The sequence below is a fragment of the Channa argus genome, chromosome 4 (assembly GCF_033026475.1).
Source record: "Channa argus isolate prfri chromosome 4, Channa argus male v1.0, whole genome shotgun sequence".
Lineage (NCBI taxonomy): Eukaryota > Metazoa > Chordata > Actinopteri > Anabantiformes > Channidae > Channa > Channa argus.
Window position 1 is genome coordinate 14,587,221 of NC_090200.1, and position 22,101 is coordinate 14,609,321.

Below are 22,101 nucleotides of genomic sequence, written 5' to 3' on the forward strand. Positions count from 1 at the left end.
ATAAATCATTGCCACTCATGTTGAGAAAGAAGGAAAATAACTTTTCCAGATTTATGATGTAAGCACCAAATGTAATACTGCAACTTCTTCTTGTCCAGAGCGAGAGAAAAAGAAATGTTGTATCTCTGGCCACAATTATACAAATGCCAGTTTATTATGGGCTTGCCCTAGATTATTAAAATATTTTTCATTTACTGTGCCTATCAATTATCAATTAAAATCTCATTCACATGTTAATTTACTGCAAACAATATGCTGAGAAAGTTGTAAACACTATTTGCTGCAGTCTTTCTCTGCTCTTTGATTCCACTGTAAAAGAATGAGCAAGTCTGCCAGGTGCAGCAACAATAATCTTCAAAACAGGCCAAACCCTGAGCAAGACCAGGATTATTTTAGGGGACGTATCTAATAGCATTAGACCTTCAACTCTTGGCACATGGTCTTGAATCCATATTACTGACGAAGGCAGGTGCATGAAAGAGAAGGAGGTCCTAAAAATATCCCAGAGAATCTTTATGAAGACAAGAAGACACTTGGGGTGTCCTCAGTCTCCGCAGTTGTGCCTTTGGGGTTGATGAAAAGGCGCTGATTGTATTAATTAATATTGTCTAATTAATACAATGTAAAATGTGGTAAAACACTTTAGCACTTTAGATTTGAAGTTGTTAATCAATGTACTACACACAAACTAAAATCCTCTTATTTAAGACTGAAAAACAGTTAACGTTTCTCAAATCCCTAGTTAAACGGTAGCTCAGCTGCTGTAATTGAGGAATAAAATCCCTCCAGCTTGGCTGAAGCTGGATGCTGTGTTGTCACAGCCAAATCACACATCAACAGCTCCTGGAAGGACATCCGATACATTATCAGGTAAACACTTCCCTGTCTTGAGCCCCCAGATTGCGAACAATGCCTCCGGGGCTTGCTAGACTTATCGAAAGCATCTCTTCTCTGGCAGCTCACTTGTCTTGAGCTCTACACCTTATCACAGAGGAATTTACGCTCACTCACCCAAACACATTCAGACACAGGAACACAAGTGGCTGCAAGCTGACAAAAGCCTACAGCTGCATTGGGTCCCACTCCTAGACACACAATATCATCACTGTCAAATCCCCCCCCCGCCACTGTCAAATCCCCCCCCCCCCCCCCCCCAAAAAAAGGGGGGCATTATAAGAAAGCATGTCCTCAACTCGAAATGCACTTATGCAAACAGCAAATAAGTGACAATGATCACAACCTGCTTTTACCCGAGTCGTGACTCTGGTATAACTTTCGCCCAAAGTTATGCGGGGATTTGACGACGCGCTTATTCAGTAAGAAGTGGTCTGCGTCTTCTGTGTGCATTAAATGGCTTTTGTTACGTTACCACTCGAAAGGCTTTTGGTGGGAGCTGCCTGCAGGTCAATTACAGCCCATATAAAGGCGTATTAAACGTCAAATGCTTTGGAGCAACGAATCGCGGTGCAGATCCTTAAAAAACGCCTGGACACCAACACACGCCTCCTCCAAAAAAGTATTGGATGTCTAAGGAATCCAGTCACCCCCCCTTGAAAGTACATATTTGACAGGACACAGTGAGGCAGAGCCTGCACTCCAGCTTAGCGTTCAGTTAGGCACAGACGCCCTAGCTCCTCTCCCACTCTCTCTCCATTTGGACGTTTTGTTGGTGCCGCCGAACAGCAATAAGCAGCCATGGATGCCATCAAGAAGAAGATGCAGATGCTCAAGCTCGACAAGGAGAATGCCTTGGACAGAGCTGAGCAGGCTGAGTCAGACAAGAAAGCAGCAGAGGACAGAAGCAAACAGGTCGGCTGATTTTTTTTTTCTTTTCTTTTGTGGGAAATCCCAAAGATCCATAAAAAAAAGCTGGAGCACCAGCAGCAGTAAAAAGCTGCTGTCCTTTAAATGGATCGCCTCCTAAACACGGATTAATTCCTTACATGGACAATGCCAAATATGGATTAAATTAAGAATCAGCCCGTACTTATTGCTATTTGTGGATGTCATTAAGCCTTCATTCAATATATCTCTATTTGGCAATAGCCGATATAATTATAACGCAGAAAATAATTGTAAAACTTTAAGAATTTTGTCATTGCATGTGTATTGTATATTCTGTTTAACTCTGTAATGTTTTCATATGCATGTGTAGTTAGAGGACGATATAAGAGAGTTGGAAAAGAAATTGCGTGTTACTGAAGACGAAAGAGATAAAGTGTTTGAGGAGTTCCAAACTGCTGAGGAAAAGCTGCTGACCGCTGAGGAGGTCGCCACCAAGGTATCTGGTCCTGACCTGCATGAGCTTTCCTAACTTTTCCCTTCTCTCTTTTCTCTGTCCTGTCCTCTCCTGTCCTGTTCTGTGTTTCTTCTGTACTCGCTCTTGCGCCTGTGCGCGCTCACGCAACTCCGTCTCCACGCTGATCACCTCTGAAACTGTCCTGCACTGAAACGCGCCTCAGCTTGAGGACGATCTGGTAGCTCTGCAGAAGAAGCTGAAGGGAACTGAGGATGAGTTGGACAAGTACTCCGAGGCTCTTAAAGATGCCCAGGAGAAACTTGAGCTGGCTGAGAAGAAAGCCACTGATGTAAGTAAGGAAGGGCTTCACAACGCCACCATTCCCGCACCACGCTTCCTCACACCTTCATTCTGTCATCACTGTGAGTGTGGGAAATAACAGTTCAACAACGCAGAGAAATAATTTATTATTAATTTATAATTTATTATTCCTGGAAATTGTGTAGATGATAAAACATTTGTGTGGGTAGGTTTTGCACGCCTGTCCATTCTGTGAAATTTGACCATAAGAATTTGTTTGTTGAGCTGTCATTTTATGTCTTGTCACTGATCGAATGCACAACCACATACAAGTCTGCCCAAAGAAACTGGCCATTCAACCGAAACACACAATATTTTGTCAAATTAAAGTCCTTGCATGGCCTAACTCCTCCCATTCTCCTTACCTTACCTCTCCTACCTATGTACACCCCTGTTGTGTAATAATTACTGTTGCTGTACTGTACTGTAGATGTGTCCAGCCTTATAGGTCTTTGGCAGAAGAAGAAGTCATTTTCAGAGAGAAAACGGAAGGAGCCTAATGTGCACCCTTCCCAGGAGCGCTGAGAGCAAGAGCCTGGATAAATATAGCCCAATGCTTTATATGGTCAGGCCAGAACTCACATCTGCAGCCTGCGGTCTATGCTGACTAAAGGGAAAAAACATCCAAATGCCACAAACAGCGAACTAAATAAACAATCATAATTTATGTACATACAAAAATACAGAAACGTTTAAAGCTATTATTTACAACACAAGATTTTTTCCCCCTTTTTTTGATAAACACGTGGTATGAAAACTGTAAATAATGTACACAATTAAAGCGGGCGGGAGGGGGGGTCGAAACCCCTGAAGTCTGTAAACCTTTTGTCCTTATACATAAGCTTATTAATGGCAGAGTTCGAGCACACAGGGAACCACTTTGCAGCGCATCTTGCCTCTAAAGAAAGCCCGGTGTAATAATCCTTTAATTGGATTCTTCGGGGATTTTAGGCCGTGGTCTGTCTCAACTTTGTTCAGTGAATTTTACCCTCTCACACTTGTCATTTATTTCCTATATGTCTTGAAACCGCCTCAGTTTCTTAATAAATCTATACGGACTGTTGAGCTCAAATACGTTTAATTACCACCCAGTGTTTTTTCCGGTTCTGTCTTTTCATAATTTTGTAGGGATCTTCTGTGTATTTGCAGTCTAAAATGTAGCCTGTAATTACCGAACACTGAAGATTTCCCGAATGACCCGCTGCCTGTGTTTTACTACAATGTGTACCGCTCACAGTTGACCCGCAGAGGGCGCTGTGGTTATGTTAGTTCACTAGAACCATGCTCACACAGTGTGTTAAATGGGTGTGTTCTCATATTTTAAAAAAACATTGTAACTTCGTGTTTATTAAGTTTCACATTTTATTTTTTATGCTTTTTTGTGCAGCACATTTTCACACTGTGACGCTTTGTAAAACAATGCAAACGACCTAATTATTAGGTCTATTTTGAAATTAGCGGTACTTCCTGGACAAATAGCAGGCATTGCAGAGTCTGTCTACAGAAAGCTTGCGCACTGTTTTGCCTTTCTTCGCGCAGCTTTCGGCACAGTCAAGGTCGTCATCTCGCTCCTTGTCAGTTTGTCGGAAACTGTGCTGCATCTTAAGAATCTAGTCCTTTCTTTTTTTTTGTATAGTAGTAGAGTAAACAATGGCCGGAGCCACATCGCTGGAGGCGGTCAAACGAAAGATCAAATCTTTGCAAGATCAGGCAGACTGTGCTGAAGAGAGAGCCGAGAGATTACAGAAGCAGTTGCTTGAGGAGAGGAAATCCAGGGAACAAGTAAGCATGTTTACGGCCAAACCGGGGGCGGGGGGGCTGCTTATCGGGCGCAACATTACTCAGCCTCCTCTTGTACACTTTCATGCGTGTATGTGTGTTAAGGTCATGTAGGGCGTGCAGTTATAATTTAGAGATTTGTCTGCATTTTGCGCAGTGATGCAAGCTGAGTATTACTTTGCACCATGCAACACAACTGCTACAAGGTGCTCTGCGGGTTCGAGAGGCTCCGGGCTAAGCGCCTGTAATTGGCAGCGTTAGGCCGCTGATGCCACCGTGCAACATGGTATCAATGTCTCCCCATCTCATCATGCTTTGTTATAATCTCCTTTGATGCACTTGCACGGCCCCCCTCCAACCTGCCCTCCGCCAGGTCCGCCTATTCATTTCTAAATATTTGCATCAAGGTTAAACTTGAATTGAATTATTTTTAGTGTGTTTTTTTTTCAGCGACCAGGAAGTTGCTGCAAAACTGTGGCAACATTCGAGGTGCCAGTTTGCACTGTGAGCTTATGCTCTTTGACTTGTCCATATAAGGACAATAGGTTTCACAGATGCAAAGAGTGATTTCCCCTGTGCAAACATTGCGAAACGTATTTAACATTAGACGGGAAATCTGTCTGCATAGTGTTGAATGAAGAGTGAATGTGATTGTTATGTGTTTAAAATACGGTGTAAATCATTACTAAGTTCGTCTTTGTCCCGCTTCACACGCCGAGGTGCACTTTGGCCCACCGACATGAGTCACTCCTGTTTTCACTGTGCGCTTTCTTAGCAATCGAATACTCATACCGACTCCAAAAAAGCAGAAGTAGATATTATTACAAAAATGCCTTGTTCTTTTTTTTTTCTTTTTTTTTTAATAACACATCCTTATTTAATTTATAGCCAATATTCTCCACCATGGATCAGTGTTGCAAATGTGACTGGTTAATTTACTCTTAAATGTGGCCTACAGCTGTGAGCTATCACAGGAGTTTCCTGTGTGGCTGTTTGTGTGCTATGTGAGCAGTCATTTGCAGTATAAATCTCTCAGGCCCATTGACAGGAGTCTTGTTAATGATCTCTGTAGGGGCCCCAGTAATCAGGCGGGGTGTTCAGCCTTCTGTTAGCTTGTGACATTGTTAACATTGTAGTCGGTCAAGAGCACATACAACCCCGCTGGGGGGGCTTTTCCCAACACGTGGCAAAGAGAAACACTTTGAATAGCTGTAATAACATTCACCCACTGGGTAGAAATTGTTGTTGGAGTGCACCACTAAGGCCTAAATACACACTAAAAGCAGATGCACACACACATCTTCTTTGGGCTGACATGTATGTCACTTGTGGAATTTGTTTGTTAAGCACAACAATAGCCAAATTCTGACCTGCTGTTCTTGTCTCCCTAGGCTGAGGCAGATGTCGCTTCCCTTAACAGACGCATCCAGCTGGTTGAGGAGGAGTTGGATCGTGCTCAGGAGCGTCTGGCTACTGCCCTGACCAAGCTGGAGGAGGCTGAGAAGGCTGCTGATGAGAGCGAGAGGTGGGTTCGTGAATGAGCAGCACAGAGTCAGATATGTTAACTCTGTTATTTCACTCATTATTATTTTCAATTGCTGCCGCAGCCAGGTGGCCGTGCATAAATAGAGAGAAGATGTCAGACTGTTGATATCACACTAACCATATTATATATTTATACAAATTCCTCTCTCATTCATGTCAGAAAACCATTAGCCATTCACCTTAAATGAGTACCCGTCAGCAGTTCTGTTCTCCAGACATGCGTTTCCTCAGGGAGACACACCTGTCTGTCTTGCCTGTCTTGCAAGGTGTCACTTCCTGACATACCATGGCTGTTTGTTCCTCCAAACAGAGGCATGAAGGTCATTGAGAACAGGGCCATGAAGGATGAGGAGAAGATGGAGCTGCAGGAGATCCAGCTCAAAGAGGCCAAACACATCGCTGAGGAGGCTGATCGCAAATATGAGGAGGCAAGTTTTTGCCAGCCACTGGCAACCACCACAAAACAATTCTGCCGCACCAAACATGCATTTGTTCATTTACTGCAATTAGTGCCTCTCTGACAAGTAATTATTATTGGCTTAATGGGATAATCAAATTATTTTTTGAGTAATCTTTATATATCTAACAGACTGAAATGAAAGCTTTTTACACGTATATGTCTAATTATCTTAACACCTTTTTAAATATTTGAGTCCAAAATCAGCATTTACATCGTTCCCAGCGTACATTTATGTTTAATAAATGGTTTCTAACACCCTCTAACGTAGTTAAAAGCACATATCAGAATTAGATACAAGCAATTATAACTGCTTATATCTTACTTAAAATGTCCCCAAAGTAGCAAAGAACTTAATGGTAATGTTATGAAAGTGTTGACATACATTAGTTTCATTTAATTATAATAGCGTGATACATTTTGACTTGAAAGAAAACCCTAAAACCACATCCTTATTCTGCCGTACCAAACATCACATTTGTTGTTTTGCACCTAAAGGTGGCCCGTAAGCTGGTCATCATTGAGGGTGACCTGGAGCGTACAGAGGAACGTGCCGAGCTCTCAGAAAGGTAAAAACGTATCTTTTTTCGCACACTGCAACTTACTTCTCGCATGTCTGCAGTTAAAACACATCAAGCTTTTAGCGCTAAAACACAAAGTCTGGAACTTGTTTCCATTGGAACAGTGTGCACTGTGTTTTTACTGTATGTGCTGATCATTTGCATGCTGTCCGTGGTTTAAATGGTTTTGGCTTGCGCTCATATGCTGCACCCACTAACAGACGAGCTCGAAGAGGCGAGGAAGAGCTGAGGGTTTTGGAGCAAGGCATGAAATCAATAAGCTCTACAGTCAGACAGGTACAAACAAAAACTAACACACACTTGTATCTTTGAGTGGCACTTTTTCCTTTTCATCCTGCTGAAAAGAAGCCTCGGCTTTGCTTGCTGTGCTTGTTTTTCTTTCCTCGTTTATGCTCTTTTATTACGGGAATACTAGACTCTTTGATGCCTCTAACATAGCAGAGACTTTGCAAGAATAACACCTCACCTTTAGAAGCATGATTTTTAGCTCAGAAATAATTTAACAAATTATATTTTTATACAAATTGTAATTATACCATTAGAGCTATTCTTACAAGGCTGCTCTGTTGGGGCGCTTATAAGGTAAATGGGGATCCTCTCCTTGTTTATTCCCTGTAGTTCTTATTTATTTTGTGTCCTCTCCATCCCTCTTTCCCTCTACCGGTTTTGTTTCCGGTTCTGGTTCCATCCTCGCTTCCTTCCTTTCCCTCCACCCTCCTCTTCTTCTCTTTTGCAACTTTATCCCCGTGTCTAAAACCCCAGCAAATGCTCTGAGCTTGAGGAAGAGTTGAAAACTGTGACCAACAACCTGAAGTCACTGGAGGCCCAGGCCGAGAAGGTAAGTGTGACCTGCTGGCCAAGTGCATCGTGTCAAAGCCCACATATTGGCAGTAGAGTTAATGGATTAGCAACAGGAGAGCCTGGAAAGCTCAAACTCTTTATTTTATTTCAGAATATTTACATGTACAAATGTATGAACTTGTGTGATATCAAGTAATAGAGCTTGACACCACAACAGTACATTTGACTCTCGTCTTTGTGTTTGTCCAACAGTACTCACAGAAGGAGGACAAGTACGAGGAGGAGATCAAGGTCCTCACCGACAAGCTGAAGGAGGTAAAGTTTCACTAAGCTTCATCTGTATTTGCAGACTACAGAAGTCCAGTTTAAGTTTTGGACCAACTTATGTGTCTCTACTACAGGCTGAGACTCGTGCTGAGTTTGCTGAGAGAACAGTAGCCAAGCTCGAGAAGACCATTGATGACTTGGAAGGTATGATGTTTTTGCACCTCACTTTAGTTTTTCCCACAAATGTGTACAATATCAATTATGGTACTTGGGTAAGTGCTTTTAAAAAAATCTATTTAGGCTATGCTCTGCTTTGCTCTTAATATCCTTACTCTATTTCACAGCATCATACTTTTGTTACCCTATCTCTGCTAGTCTAGTTGATTTGTTTTAAACTTTCAAGATGGGAAAACAGTGGATTTTTTTGAGGTTTATCAGAGAAAAGCTGAGATGTTGATAGAGGGGAACAGTGTGGGCTAAGGACTAAGAGCCACATAGAAGTGAACGGTCCATTTCTTTGTGGCGTTAAGGAATTGCTCCTTTTTTGCATTTCCATGCTATCATTTTCTGCTGTAACTTTGTTTTCCTCTTTTTCCAATTTTCCTGTCACCTTTTCCCGTCTTCCTCCTTATCTTGTCAATGGTCTGAATGCTTCACCCTTCACCCCCTTTTTTTATGTGCTCCTCCACCTTTGCTCCCTTTCACTGCACCTCCCTACCCCTGCACCCCTGGCCCACCAATAGATGAGTTGTATGCCCAGAAACTGAAGTACAAGGCCATCAGCGAGGAGCTGGACCACGCCCTCAACGACATGACTTCCATGTAATTTTCAACTTGCTGTGCCTGCTTGTTCCCCTGTCACCCTCCTTTCCCATTCTCTGTACACCAGCTGCCTCACCTCCATCATCTCCCTTTGATTTTCTTGTACCTACCAAAACTAGCACCTTCAACTGTTGCATCTGTTACACTTAAAATGGTTATGGAGCTACTGTATAACTTAAAATCTTGAAGCAGACATTGTGTTGTTCCATGTTTGTGTAACCAAAGCTAACTTTAATTAATACCAACTCACTAGTGACTACAGTGTACTGATACCGTGTGTCATTCTGTATCAGTATTTCTGATGTTTGAGAAAACTGTGAACAGGACTGAAGAAATGTTGTGCATGAATGAAAACAGCATGGGTCTGTTTAAACTAATTAGCTGATTTCACTGTGAATTACTTTAATGTAAAACTGAATCACGGTTAACTTGCGAGTTTATGCATTTTTATAGTTCCCTAATTTTCAAAAAACGTATGGTCATTTTTACGATATTTTGACTTTCTAAGCATCGCATGCAGGTTGTCTATTGAGGTGTGATAGAATGTCTTTCAATCAATTTGATTCGTTCCATGTAACTCAGGCTATGTATAAAATGTCCTCCTTTCCTCGTCTACTAATACGGTCTTCTTCTGTCCCGAAGAAAGGCCCCCTGTGTGTTTGACACCCCTATTTTTTTCTGCCATTGCATTAGTTGAAGGCTAAGTGTCACAGTTCAGCATTATGTGTTGTCCCTCAACATTTGGCCACCCTGTGGGAGATTGACAAGGCGCACCACATCTGTCTGGTCTAGCGCTATTCCTTGTGTTTTAGCACAAAGGTCTTGATGTAATCAGATGGATGTAATCCAGTTTGTGCTCATCAGTGCTTTCGATCTCACAGTGCATTTCCTTTGTGCATTGTGGTTTTGTTGTGCAGTGTTGTGGCTTCTGTGGTTCTGGTGCATTGTGGTGCGCATCTCAAATTTCCATAGGTCCCAATCCAGTGCCCAGGTTCACTATACTTCTTCTCTCCCACACAGATAAATTGTTTAGACCTCATCAAAGACGCCTCCTGCCAGCTGAGCAGCAACTGTCTGCTCTCTCCAGCCTTGTCTCCATTTTCCCTTACCTCTCTGTCTTTGCTTTCCTTACCTCCTCATGTTTTCACCCTCATCTCAAAGTTAATGGCCTCCCATCTCTTGTACAGAATCCCAGAATCTTTCTGCGTTGTGTAAAAAATAAACGTCCTTCCTTCTATGTAAGCTGTATCTCTGTACTCCATCCTTTGTTTTCTTTTTCATTTCTATTTATTTTCGAGTGGCTCTAAAATCAGGAAGTCTTGATTTTAAGTTCTGTTTTTGATTTTGTCTCTGCATCTCAAGAAACTGATAGTCGAGTGTTACCCTGCTTTTCTTTGTGTAGTTTTGTAGATTTGAATGGACGTTCTTTGTATTTCCATACAAATATTGTTCTTCGAATGAGATATATTAGGAATATCTTAGTAGTGCTAAGGACAGAAACCTAGAACAACTACAGGTAATTGACTTAAAGCTGAGCCAAGTTGTCTTCTCTCTTAGTGTTTGAGAGTGATGCATACAAGCACTTTTCAACATTTAGCACTGTGACAGGAGGAGCTAACTGGAAAGATTTGAGAATTGGCGGGAATAAGAAATGGATTATCAGGAAGACTGTGGTAAAGTTGAGTAATGGGTGTTATGATGAACTACAGAACAGAAAGGTTTTGTTGAACATCATCTGGTGACTGGAATGATTAGGTGAACCTCATATCAGTAATTATGACACATGGGCTTTGTATGATCCCCAATATCCTGTCATATTTAAATAAATAAACAATCAGACATTCTGGGTGTTTTTCTTAAATATTTTGCCATATAATGAGACACATAGAAAATAAGCAGAAGAGTGATTTTCTGTTTTTTGTTCCCTTTTTTTTTGTGGACCCACATCCCTAAATATTAAGCCAAACTATGCCTACAGAACAGTTTATTCTCAGTTTATCCATTTCTCACTTCAAGAGGTGTGTTTAAACATATGGTAACAAGGTTTTTATAGAGCATATTGATGGGACTGAATAGAAAGTTTCAACATTTGCAGTTTTTTTGTTTCCACAAACAAAATCGTTTCATCCCGTTTACACTCTACAAACTATCCTGCTTTGCTTCATGTTCTAAAGAAAAACATCTTGGCTTGGTAAAGCTCACAAATCAAACCATGAAAATGCAGCTTGATCATGTCATTAAAAACCTTCTCAGATATTTTCAGTATGTTTTACAAAGATTTATAAGTTCATCAGTGATCTATTCTAATGAAGGTAGGTGGCAGCAGGCATTGCACTTCGTCATTTCAAATTATCCCTCTGATTTACTGTCCTTTCTCTGTTTTTCAACTTGCTTTCTGACTGCAAAGATCGCCTCTACCCGCAACTTGAGAAAAACCGGCTTCTCACTAATGAACTACGTGTGGCCTTGAATGAGGACTAAATTGTGTGAATGTTTTATGTGTTTCTTACAGTTTTGTTTTTAATGTGTGTATGACAATCAAACCCAGTCCAAGATCCATATCTGTTCCCTTTGCACTGTAAATGTACGATGCCTGCACCGCTTGAAATTTGTGTTGCTGTTTGTTAAATGTGTTTTAAAATATTGTGCATATATGGGATTATCTCAAACATATACTTTTCTAGTTAATTAGTATTATAACAAACAATTACCATGTGTTCAGGAGTTTGCATGGTTGCTTGCATCATCTAATATGAGCTTGTTTACGCTGTGTGTTTCTCGGTGTTTATCTGTCAGTAAGTCAGGTTAAAAAGTGTTTAATACTGATCTGAATGATGTAGCCAGCTTCATTATTAATGCAAGCAAACTGACTCACTTACCCACACTTCTGTGCAATTGAAACTTCTTTATTTAATGTTCTAACAGAGAAACTGTCACAAGCTAAAGAAGAGAACCTCGAAATGCACCAGATGCTGGACCAGACTCTAATGGAACTGAATAATTTGTGAAATCACAGTCTGACCCCCCCCCACACACTGTGGCTTTTTTTTACTTGCACCTTGCTTACCATAAAGCCCTCCTCTCATACCCATGGTGGAGAAATAACAGCCAGATGCTTTCTTATCGCACCGTTCTGCCTTCAGAGGACCTCGACCAAGGAACTGAGCTAAGGGGAAGTCAGCTTTAACGATTCCCTTTAGTGAAGCCTAAACTGAGAAACACAATTGATTTCGCAAGCTAGTTTTTAACTTTTAATGATGTCTGCCTAATGCCATTTTTAGTTTTTTTTTTTTTGTTTTTAAACAAGTCATCTGGTGACTTTATGTGCCATTGGTTACAGAGATTTTTTTTATTTTTATTTTTACATTGAATCTGATCTAGTACGTTCCATTCCAACCTTATTGATGCACATACCAAAGGATAAAGTGGGAAAATTTTGCACCTAATTAAACCTCAACATTACTGTATGCACATTTTGCATTCCACAAGACAAACTATGTATAAAGAAAAAAAACATGTACCCTTCTCTGGGAAAAGTATACTTAACCTGTCAGTGTGTATACTGGTGCTACTGTATTGTTAATCCATAGCTGAAAAATCCATTCCAGTATGGTCCTTTTTTAAAATAATGGTTCAAAATTTGTTCATCTTGTCCATAAAATAGAATTTTTATTCATCCGGTTGTGCATTATGTTAGTGTTGTTTCAATGGAGGTGTTTCAAGTGTTTATCTTATCTGAAATGTTAAATTTATGACTATAAATAAAAGCACGTTTTGAAGGTTTTCTGTTTGTGGTGCATATATACTGTAGCCACAGTCCATCTCAGAGGTGGAGATTTTCTGTGTGATTAGTTTGTTGCAAGGGAAAGAAAATATATTTAGTAGACAAAATCTTTCCCACAGAGATGTAGAATGTATTTAAATTTAGGTCTGTATATTACTCCAGCTTTATTGCATGACTCCTGGCTCCTTTTTGCTTGACCCTCAGCTTGACTGGCAGTTGAGAGAAAAACATTGTCATGTGTTTCTTTGGTTCAGTGGAGCTTGGTAAGCACTTACTGAGCCATATCAGTTCAGTGTCAGAAATCAAATTATGTAGCAACTGCGGGAAACTTACCATTTTAATATATGAGTAAATGAAAGAAGAAGCACCAAAAGTGAGTAAAATACAACATGGAGTTCTTGCATTTAGCTTTAGTTTATATATCATCTCAGTGAAATTAAACACAATTTACCATTTATTGAAATTTAAACTCTATCTTGACTACTTCAGATGACTTTGTTGTGAATTGGCGCTATATAAATAAAGTTGAAATGAATTGTAAGTCCTTTGTGCCACCAGTTGGACGATAAGATGTGCACGTCCATTAATCCAGCTGCACAACACGAAGCTGGGGTGCATTATGCATATAGATGAGGCGAGCATCCTGAGAAGTTGTATCTGTATCACACCCTAAATATCAAACATGTATTAATATGTATTAATCAATCAATCAATTCAATTACTCATTCTCAAAATCAAGGGTGGATTTACACAGAGGATCTGAGACTAGTTAAATTTGTTAGTGAGCCCAGGCATGGTTGGTTTTTTGATAAACAATACAGCTGCATTATGTAATACAATCCCTCCAAATGCATTGGAAGGTTGAGGCCAAATAACCTGTTTTTACTGTAGTCATCTGGATTAAAGGTTAAAAGATGAATGCTGTTTGAAACCAAACTTTTATTTGTTGGTATTTACACCTACATACAGCAAGGCAGCTGGAACAAGTGGAGAAAAGTGTCAGATGTGTTGTGTGATATAAGAAGCGAGAATGAAAGGAAAGGTGGTCAAGATGGCGGTGAGACCAGCGATGTTGTACAGCTTAGAGACTTAAAAATGCTGTTGTTTAGTTTTTCCCTCCTCTTCAGCAGGTTGAAATTCGTGGTCAGTTGGATTAACATCTGCTTATTTACTCAGACAAGCAAAAACATTCCACTTTCTCCCTCCCTTTGTTGAGTTGTTAGTGTGTTTTGAGTTATTGTCTTACTGCTTGATAAAGCTCCACCTAAGTAATTTTGATCCATTTTCTGTGAATTTGTAGACAAAATGATTCTCTACACCTCTGAATTCATTCGTGTGCAAACATCGTGAATTATATAATGAATTTGTGAGTCTTTTCTAAAAGAGGCCATGCACTGATGAGCTTGTTTGGTTTGGATGTCTGATTGTTGTCTTTGGGTTTTTCTTCTTAGATCTCACAATGTTTTTGTCATCAATTGTTGTCTTTTAATCGCTAATCTATTCTCTGTATGTATTGCTGTATTGACATAGTATTGACATAGTCAATACAACAATACGTTGACATAGTGATTACAACAATACATCCTTGGGAGATGTCTGATTAAATTTCTGTCTTTTCTCAGACAATGGCTTACATTTCCCCCATAAATAACTTTGATCTTCATTTTGATTCGCCCTTTTAACAACAAATGCAGTTATCAAAGGTAAAATCCGGGCTAAAACCAAGAAAGATCATTTAATAGTATTTATTGGTTGCAAATCAATCTTATAGGAGAGACCAAGGTAGTAAGAACATTTTCCAATGTTTTTGCTCACTTCAAATTTGGAGGCATCTGATCGTGTTTAACATATCCATTTGAAAATTTAAAGTCTTAACTTTTGTCTTATATTAATCTTTGGTTCCTAAACCTTAATGTTTTCAGTGTACAATTAGCATTGCTGGTCTAAACTGTGAGTAATCAGTAGAGGCCCAGCAACACATTTTTGTCCTAGGCGTTGCTCCATAAGAGTCAGCTTTGTACCTTTATTGATAAGAGGCAGTTCGAGAAAAACAAGAGGAAGAAGTAACATGCAACAAAGGTCCATTGGCTGGGACTCAAACTGTGGGTTTGCAGTTATATGGTATGCATCTTTACCACTTCACTACCAGTATCAGACATTCAGTCGTGTGCAGTTTTTGGTATTTTACATGTAGCTTCATCAGTGATGGTATTGCCTAACTTACCCACTCAAATTTATATTGATGAATATAACCAGTAGTGTCACGGTGAGTTAGGCCTCTGCCATGTGCATATGCCATTTTTACAAATGACTTAATTACATTTAGCAGATGCCTTTATCCAAAGCAACTTAAAACTATTACAACTATATTACAATTTGTTGATATTGCCCAGTCTTCTTTTGTTTAAACCAACCAATACAGTGTTAACAAGACCTAAAATAAATATAACAATAAAAAAATCCACCATGTGCTGCTGCATCAAATCCTTGACACATCCATAACTTTTATTAGTGGTGCAGTATTTGCACCTCTGTTGTGTGCATGCACACAAGACAGCTTTACTATTCGTGCAATAACATTTATCTTTTAAATTTTTTACAAACTTCTTTTGAGCTAATTACTATAATAACCAAAAGATCATGAGATATTTCTAAGTTTTAAATGATACTACATCCGAATTTTTATAATTAAAAGCAATGCTCTTAAATAATCCAGACCTTAGCCTACTTCTCTCGCTCGTTGCTTGATTAATCTGGTCTGGTTCGATGACTCACACAGGACGTCAGCAAGTTGCACATTAACTGTTTTTGCAGCTCACCAACAAGCACAAGTCTTTGTGTTACTATGTCGGGGTTATTTTTGACAAACGGTTTTTGTGCCAAATGGACCCTGCTGGCGGTGCGGGATTCGCCTATGCGTTCACTTCGAACCGGATTCAAACGGCTACAGTCAGAAAGTCGGAATATTTTTCGTCAACAACAAAGCCGACATTTCGGGGGCTTCAACAAAACCCCTTCAAACTATCGGCCCAAGTCGAGGATTTGGATATGCGGGGTCGGTGTTGGCATTGCCTTGGCCGTGGGGCTAAAACACCGCACTGATTACACCAACAGTTCCTGTGATGGTATAGAGGCAGAGAGGACTGATCGGTACAGCGCTGCAGTTAAAGTTAGCAGAGACCTTGTGGAGCGGATAAAGGTAGGCATAGAGGTAGGCCCGTTCCTGCTTGATTAGGACATGTCCTCTCCTGATATTACCTGCTTCTCTTCACTTGCCTGTCCACCTGTTTCAGTTCAGCGTTTGTGTGTTGTCAGGCTGAGGTCGGGACTCCAGGTTTGGTGGTCGGGGTCTCTGTTGATGGTGTTCCGGTCTGGTGTGAAGGTTGGTGCACGCAAAGTCCACTTTAAAGGTGTTACTCTTATTAATCTTTTTAAAGGATTGCAATTATAAAACCGATGTATCCAGTCTTACTTTTGCAACAGCATTTTTAGTTTTGTGGCCTAGCTTATGTCATCAGTTGGGTCAAGGCCATCGTCAAATTTGAGGCAATACACAATAATTTAGACTGTAATGATTTCTTACATTATGAGTTAATCAACCAGTTATTTTTAAATTGATCGGACAGGCTATCAACTTCAGCTATCAGGGTTCTTACAATTCAGAATCGCTGTTAAAGCTGCGACTGGTTACCAGTTTGTCTCACAACAATTCAAATTAATGATTTGTGTGTGTATGTACATATGCATGTATATGTGTGTGGGTGTGTGTGTTGGTGAGGTTACTAAAAGTTGTTTGGACATGGTTAACCAAAGCTGTGCCTTAATGCTTTGGAGAAACCCAAGAACTCAAAAAAAACAAACAAACAAAAAAAAACAACAACAACATGGCTCATAAAAACAAATGGACATTTTCAGATGGTTCAGTAATAATCTCAATGTAATTCAGGAATCGGTTATGCTGATTTGGAGAACCGTGTGCCATGCAGCCCAGAAACGGTGATGCGAATTGCCAGTATCAGTAAGTCCCTCACATCTGCAGCTGTCGCTCGACTGTGTGAGGAAGGGAAACTGGATCTTGATGTGCCAGTCCAGCAATATGTCCCAGAATTTCCCCAAAAACAATTTGACGGACAGGATGTAAGTAATTTGAATTCATGCATATTAGAATATCTTCATATTACAAGAATATATTAATATTTACCTTAGAAATACTGTTATTGTTGATGGTTTTTGTTGAGCTCAATATTTATTCTGTTGTTTCAGGTTACAATAACCCCTCGAATGATTCTGTCCCATCTAAGTGGAATACGCCATTATGAGAAGGACACAAAGAAAGTGAAAGAGGACAAGGAGAAAGCTATGCTAATTTTAAAGCCACCAGTAAAAAAGAGGGAGGATGAAAAGAGCTCACCTGAAAACAAGGATAAATCCACAACTGAACAGGTAACCAAAGACAAAGACGCTCCTCAGGCTCAGAGAAAACAAGAGTTTGACCACAAAGAGTACTACTTGAAGGACAACTTTAAAAGTGTGGTTAAGGCGTTGGACCTCTTCAAGGACGACCCGCTCATTTTCAAACCTGGTAAAAACATATTTGCTCTCTAAACGATTCAAATACAAAACTTCTACTGTATTGTTTTGATGAAATGCATTTACGTTTTGCCACATGTAGGCACCACTTTTTTGTACTCCACCCATGCCTTCACCCTGCTTAGTGCTGTTGTGGAACAGGCTGCTGACCATTCCTTCTTGGACGTCATGATGAACATGTTCCATGAACTTGGAATGCTCAATACTGTCCCTGATGAGAATGACCCTATTATTTACAACCGGTCCAGGTAATTGATAATTACTAATGTCTCATCAGTAGAACTCAACTGTAGAAATCTGGTATTTCCTTCAGCTTGTCCTAATTGTTCTTGATTGTTGTTGGTGCACAACATGACACAAATACAATAGTGAGTGCAGATTAATAGATTATGCTTTTCCACAGATATTATCATCTCAACAAGAAAGGCCGTGTTGTTAACTGCCCATACGTAGACAACTCCTACAAGTGGGCAGGAGGTGGCTTCCTTTCCACTGTGGGTGACCTGCTAGTGTTCGGTAATGCACTGCTCTATAGCTACCAGGTAGCCCATTTACCAGACACTGATGGCTTGCTGCCTGGCTTCCTCAAGCCCAAAACTGCAATAGATCTGTGGGAACCTGTTAAAGGAACACAGATTGGCTGGGATAAAGATGCAATGTATGCCCAAGCCTGGGCTGTAGTGGAGAAGCAGCAGAAATATGGCCAGTGCAGAAAGCGCAGACACTATGTGTCACACACAGGAAATGCTGTGGGTGCCAGCAGCGTCCTCCTCGTGTTACCCAGTGAGGAAATAGACCAGTGCCAAGGAAAGACCCCCGTCCTTCCTCAGGGGGTGGTGGTCTCTATCATTATTAACATGCAGACTGTAGGACTCAACAGCACAGCACTGAAAATTGCACATGAGTTTGACAAAGCCAGAAGCCTGTAATGGCAAGGGGTTTTTTGAGTGTGAGTTTACACTTTACTTCTTTTTACATAGACCTTATGATCTGTCGTTTTAAAACCGCTTTTAACAATGTTTAGAGGATGTTTTTGAAAATAAATAAATTAAAATTGTATTTTTTTTTTATACATTTTGGAAATGACTACATTTTGCATGACGACACATAGCAGGAAAGTCTTTCTGCCACTAGGTGGAAGCAATTTACTGCATTTTTTTAACAAACAGTATTATCAGTTTGTTGATTTTACATCTTGATGTACATGTATATCCCCCTGTCAGTTAACACAACAGACCAGTCAGTTTTTAATAGATAGCTATGCAAAATGGATAGAAGTCTCTATTTCAGCAACCACGGTACAGCTCCTAAGTTTCTGTAGAACATCTAGTGACCTTTTTAGGGCCCACCCTGTCCACATATTTCATCATAATATAATGACTCCTGGAAATACAACAATAATTGAATCTTGACCTCATAATGTCACTTACAAAAACAAAGGGTGGCATTTTTACTTTGTGCTCACTGCTGAGACCATTTTATGTAATGCCAGTTTTCTATTGACTTCAGTAATATATTGTCCATAAACTGAAAGAAAGTATTCCATACAGCTGTTTTGAGAACACTGGCTATCAAACTGTTGGCAATGCAGTCCAATATGTTTTTGTCCTCTTCTAAAATGGCTGAATTGAAGTAGATTTGATGCCACTATTCTCATTAGAAATCTCTTGGGATCATCTCTGACCCTGTTTTATCTTTAAAGGAACTAATGAATGGCTTGGGATAAGCTAATTATACAGACTCCCACACAGAGCTTGGGGTGCGTGTGTGTGTGTTCCTGCGTTTACAACTTTGTGAGAACATTTGTTTTAAAACTGCAGTTAATAAAGTGAGTCTTGACTGTGAGAGAGTATGTGTGCGTGTGTGTAGTCTGCCACTGGAAATCACACAAAGAAATTATTCAGTAGGGATTATTGCATATCTTTACACAACAACTTCACTGATACATGGGTTTCTTTAATAACCCTTTACAAGTTCAATATTTAGAATAATATTTTACGAAATAGTTTTTACATTGTCCAGCGACGCTTTGTAAATACATTTCAGACAAAGCACATAGATTGAAATGTGATTTAACATGAGTAACACCACTGCAGACTTCATTGCTGTTAATAACTGTACAAGGTGTGAATTATTTCCCACCACTCACACTTGTTTCACACTCCATTTGTGTGTTGATGAATGACACCTTTCTGTAGTAAACTGCATGGAATCCATAAATCTCATGGGATGCCTCATTGGTTACTTCCTCTTCACCTGCCTTGACTTTAATTAGAGTCATCACAACAGATTTCCTCTGTCTGTTGGTCTTTCATAATCTTAGAATTATTTCATCATTCCATTCAACGCACAACCAAATGGGGAAACAAACATGTATCAAAAGACAGGTCATACTCTTGGGTTTACTCTCCAATACTGTTGCTGATTGTTCTGTTGGCTCTGTTTCTTGGCTTTCAACATTCTGTGTGTGGACACGAAATGGTTGTTAGCTTTAAAAGTATATTCTCGCTAAAGAAAATTTATATGAAGATTATATAAAACACATCCACATTTTAATATTATATCCGATGTCTTTTAGGGTGAATCTAAATCTGTTAATGTATATACTTACTTGCGTAGGTAGTAAATGATAACTGCCAGCACCACAAAGATGAGAAGGGCAACAATGACCACAGCTGCAAGTAGCCCTATGTCACTTGCTTGTTGTTCCTTGATCGGGAGATGGAAGTGCTCACATCTGCTGCCTTTGTAATCAGTATTGCACCTGAAGTAAGACAGTGTGATGTACAAAGTCGTAACCAGTGTTTTAGCACAAAGGAAATGTCTGACCTAAAGTTGGCATGTTGAGAAATCCTCTGTTACAGGTTTATGAATATTATTTCTTACATGTAATACATTTTAAAAATATCCTTTTGTTTTACTTACACACAAGAGAGTGTGTTTATAGATGGTATCTTGTAGCATGTCCCTCCATTCATGCAATAGGTGACATCTTCCCCATCACACGGCTCTCCATGGTCTAGATAAACATAGTGACATTTGAGGAGGTATAGCTGTAACAGAACTGAACAGTCACTTTTTTGTTACATTTGTTTTTCTTTTTTTTTTTTTACCTGCCATCATTTAGGATGTTTTTCTTGCTGTTTCCTGAAACATTTTAAAAAATTTTCAGGTTCCAAAAAGGAAAACAAACCTGCATACTTAAACCTTTTCTTAATTTTGAATCTTACAAATAATTACAGTTTAGAGAGGACTATAAAAGAATCAGCTTTATTGGCAAAGTAAGGTAACCCATAACAAGAATTTGCTTCTGGTGATTGGTAGCTCTCAAGGACTTGTTCAAAAAGTAAAATACAAAATGTTACACACTCTACTAAACAATATAATACAATGACAGTTGCAGACAAACAAAAGAAAATGGATAAATTCACTGAAATAGATAAAGAAATCTGTTCTTACCAGCTTGTGGAATCACAGCTTTTGGTAGTTAGTGTAGTGAAGGTGAAGTTTCGACATAACTCAGAACTGCTTTTCGTTGGTTCTTGGGAGAAACTCTCATGTGGGTGTGTCACACCCCTTGTCTTGAAAAATGTTGTGATTGCAGTTTGTCCACATTGTAAATAGCAAGCCAAATGTCAGGATCCTGCCTACTGAATGCAGGTAATTTGTTAGTATGTCATAGATAGTGCCATCCACTGGTGTGTGAGTCATTCACAAATAGCTAACAGAAGTCCAAAAGAGACTGTGAAAGTGTTAAACCCTGTTTAACACTATCAGAGGAAGATGAAGTAGAATATCATTTTTACTTTTTGATAGTTGCAGAATAAGGAAATAAGGACTCATGACCCTGGTCGGGGATAAGTTCAGTCTATCTGGGTTTGGTTAGAGACGATGAATGAGATGAATGAGAGGTATGTAATGAAGGCATGATTGGAATCGTGGGAAGTTTCTTGAAGTCAAGGAACACATGACACCACCTCCTTCAGACAGATAATTACTGCTCAGTGCTTAGAACCGTTAGTTTACTCACCTAATGGCCATTTTTTTTACTTACTTCAGGGGCTGATGATGCACTTAGTGTAGTAGACAGTACTGGAGACGGAAATCTGTCTTGGATGTCTCCTTTTATGAAAGGGTTGAAACTAATGTAACTAATTATAGCAGCAAATCATTTGGTAATTAATTATACACCAATCACCCACAACATTAAAACCAAGTGAAATAACCAGGTGAAATAATGTTGTGGCTGTTTGTGCTTGTATGGGCCTCATAAGAACAACTTTGGTGTTGCCAGTTGTATTCCCCCTTTCATCCTGCTTTATCTCTGAGATATATTTTCAGTTCAGAGAGAGTTTTGCAATGGGCTTCTTGGCCACTTATGGAAAAAGGCAGAACAGAATCTGGATCTAATTAAAAGAAGGATTCCAGTAATACAAAGACTGTGTATTTTTAAAAGCATTGTAATATATATCGAATAGAAAAGTGGCAACTTGGAATCCAAACGTTGTCATTATTGATTATAACCCATTTACTAAACATTAGGGGAAGATCTACCATTAGTTAGTTGTTATGAGATAATGGCAATGACATTAAAGCCGCGTTTCAGCCAGTCATTTTCCACTTACACATTTCGGGCCTAATTCACGTGCTACAGTACATGTTTTAAGATACAACTCGAATATCACAGCAAATGTTCCGTGGCGATGCTGCACATTGTTGAATTACAGTCAAACCAGAGCCGGTCGACATAAAGTAGCGCCACAGAATCACTTGAAGTCGCTGTAAGAGTATTAGAGATTTATTTTGGTGCTGGTGGGTTGTTATCGCGAGGAACTCTGAAGCCCAAGAGGTGAAGTGAAGCCAGAGCGTTTTTCTA

The 22,101-nt window shown here is 39.7% G+C and overlaps 3 protein-coding genes across 17 annotated transcripts; 2 read left to right on the forward strand and 1 right to left on the reverse strand.

The window, feature by feature from the left end:
- The first annotated feature begins 1,570 nt into the window (after positions 1–1,570).
- tpm1 (tropomyosin 1 (alpha)) lies at positions 1,571–12,634 on the forward strand. Of its 14 annotated transcripts, none has more exons than XM_067501337.1 (10): positions 1,571–1,809; positions 2,156–2,281; positions 2,463–2,588; positions 5,770–5,903; positions 6,234–6,351; positions 6,879–6,949; positions 7,724–7,799; positions 8,015–8,077; positions 8,164–8,233; positions 11,777–12,634. In XM_067501337.1, the coding sequence occupies exons 1-10, from the start codon at positions 1,696–1,698 to the stop codon at positions 11,857–11,859; spliced, it is 981 nt and encodes a 326-aa protein (XP_067357438.1). In that variant the 5' UTR covers positions 1,571–1,695; the 3' UTR covers positions 11,860–12,634. The 14 variants fall into 14 exon arrangements, 13 of the variants coding, with proteins under 13 accessions (XP_067357438.1, XP_067357439.1, XP_067357432.1 ...); XM_067501338.1 differs by lacking the exon at positions 11,777–12,634 and adding an exon at positions 8,773–10,690; XR_010914180.1 differs by lacking the exons at positions 2,156–2,281; positions 11,777–12,634 and adding exons at positions 8,773–9,282; positions 9,434–10,690 and having other exon boundaries at positions 1,572–1,809.
- A 2,309-nt stretch (positions 12,635–14,943) lies between these two features.
- On the forward strand, positions 14,944–18,294 carry lactb (lactamase, beta). 2 transcript variants are annotated; one of them, XM_067501322.1, is made up of 6 exons: positions 14,944–15,846; positions 15,951–16,017; positions 16,582–16,772; positions 16,899–17,217; positions 17,308–17,473; positions 17,629–18,294. In XM_067501322.1, exons 1-6 carry the CDS (start codon positions 15,481–15,483, stop codon positions 18,152–18,154), a joined length of 1,635 nt encoding a protein of 544 aa, XP_067357423.1. In that variant the 5' UTR covers positions 14,944–15,480; the 3' UTR covers positions 18,155–18,294. The 2 variants fall into 2 exon arrangements, with proteins under 2 accessions (XP_067357423.1, XP_067357424.1); XM_067501323.1 differs by having other exon boundaries at positions 14,950–15,834.
- Positions 18,295–19,457: 1,163 nt separating this feature from the next.
- LOC137125604 (pro-neuregulin-4, membrane-bound isoform-like) lies at positions 19,458–22,025 on the reverse strand. Its single transcript, XM_067501342.1, has 5 exons — positions 20,685–22,025; positions 20,339–20,372; positions 20,151–20,244; positions 19,837–19,989; positions 19,458–19,686 (listed from the first exon to the last, which is right to left on the reverse strand). The coding sequence occupies exons 2-5, from the start codon at positions 20,346–20,348 to the stop codon at positions 19,614–19,616; spliced, it is 330 nt and encodes a 109-aa protein (XP_067357443.1). The 5' UTR covers positions 20,349–20,372; positions 20,685–22,025; the 3' UTR covers positions 19,458–19,613.
- Positions 22,026–22,101: the final 76 nt, after the last annotated feature.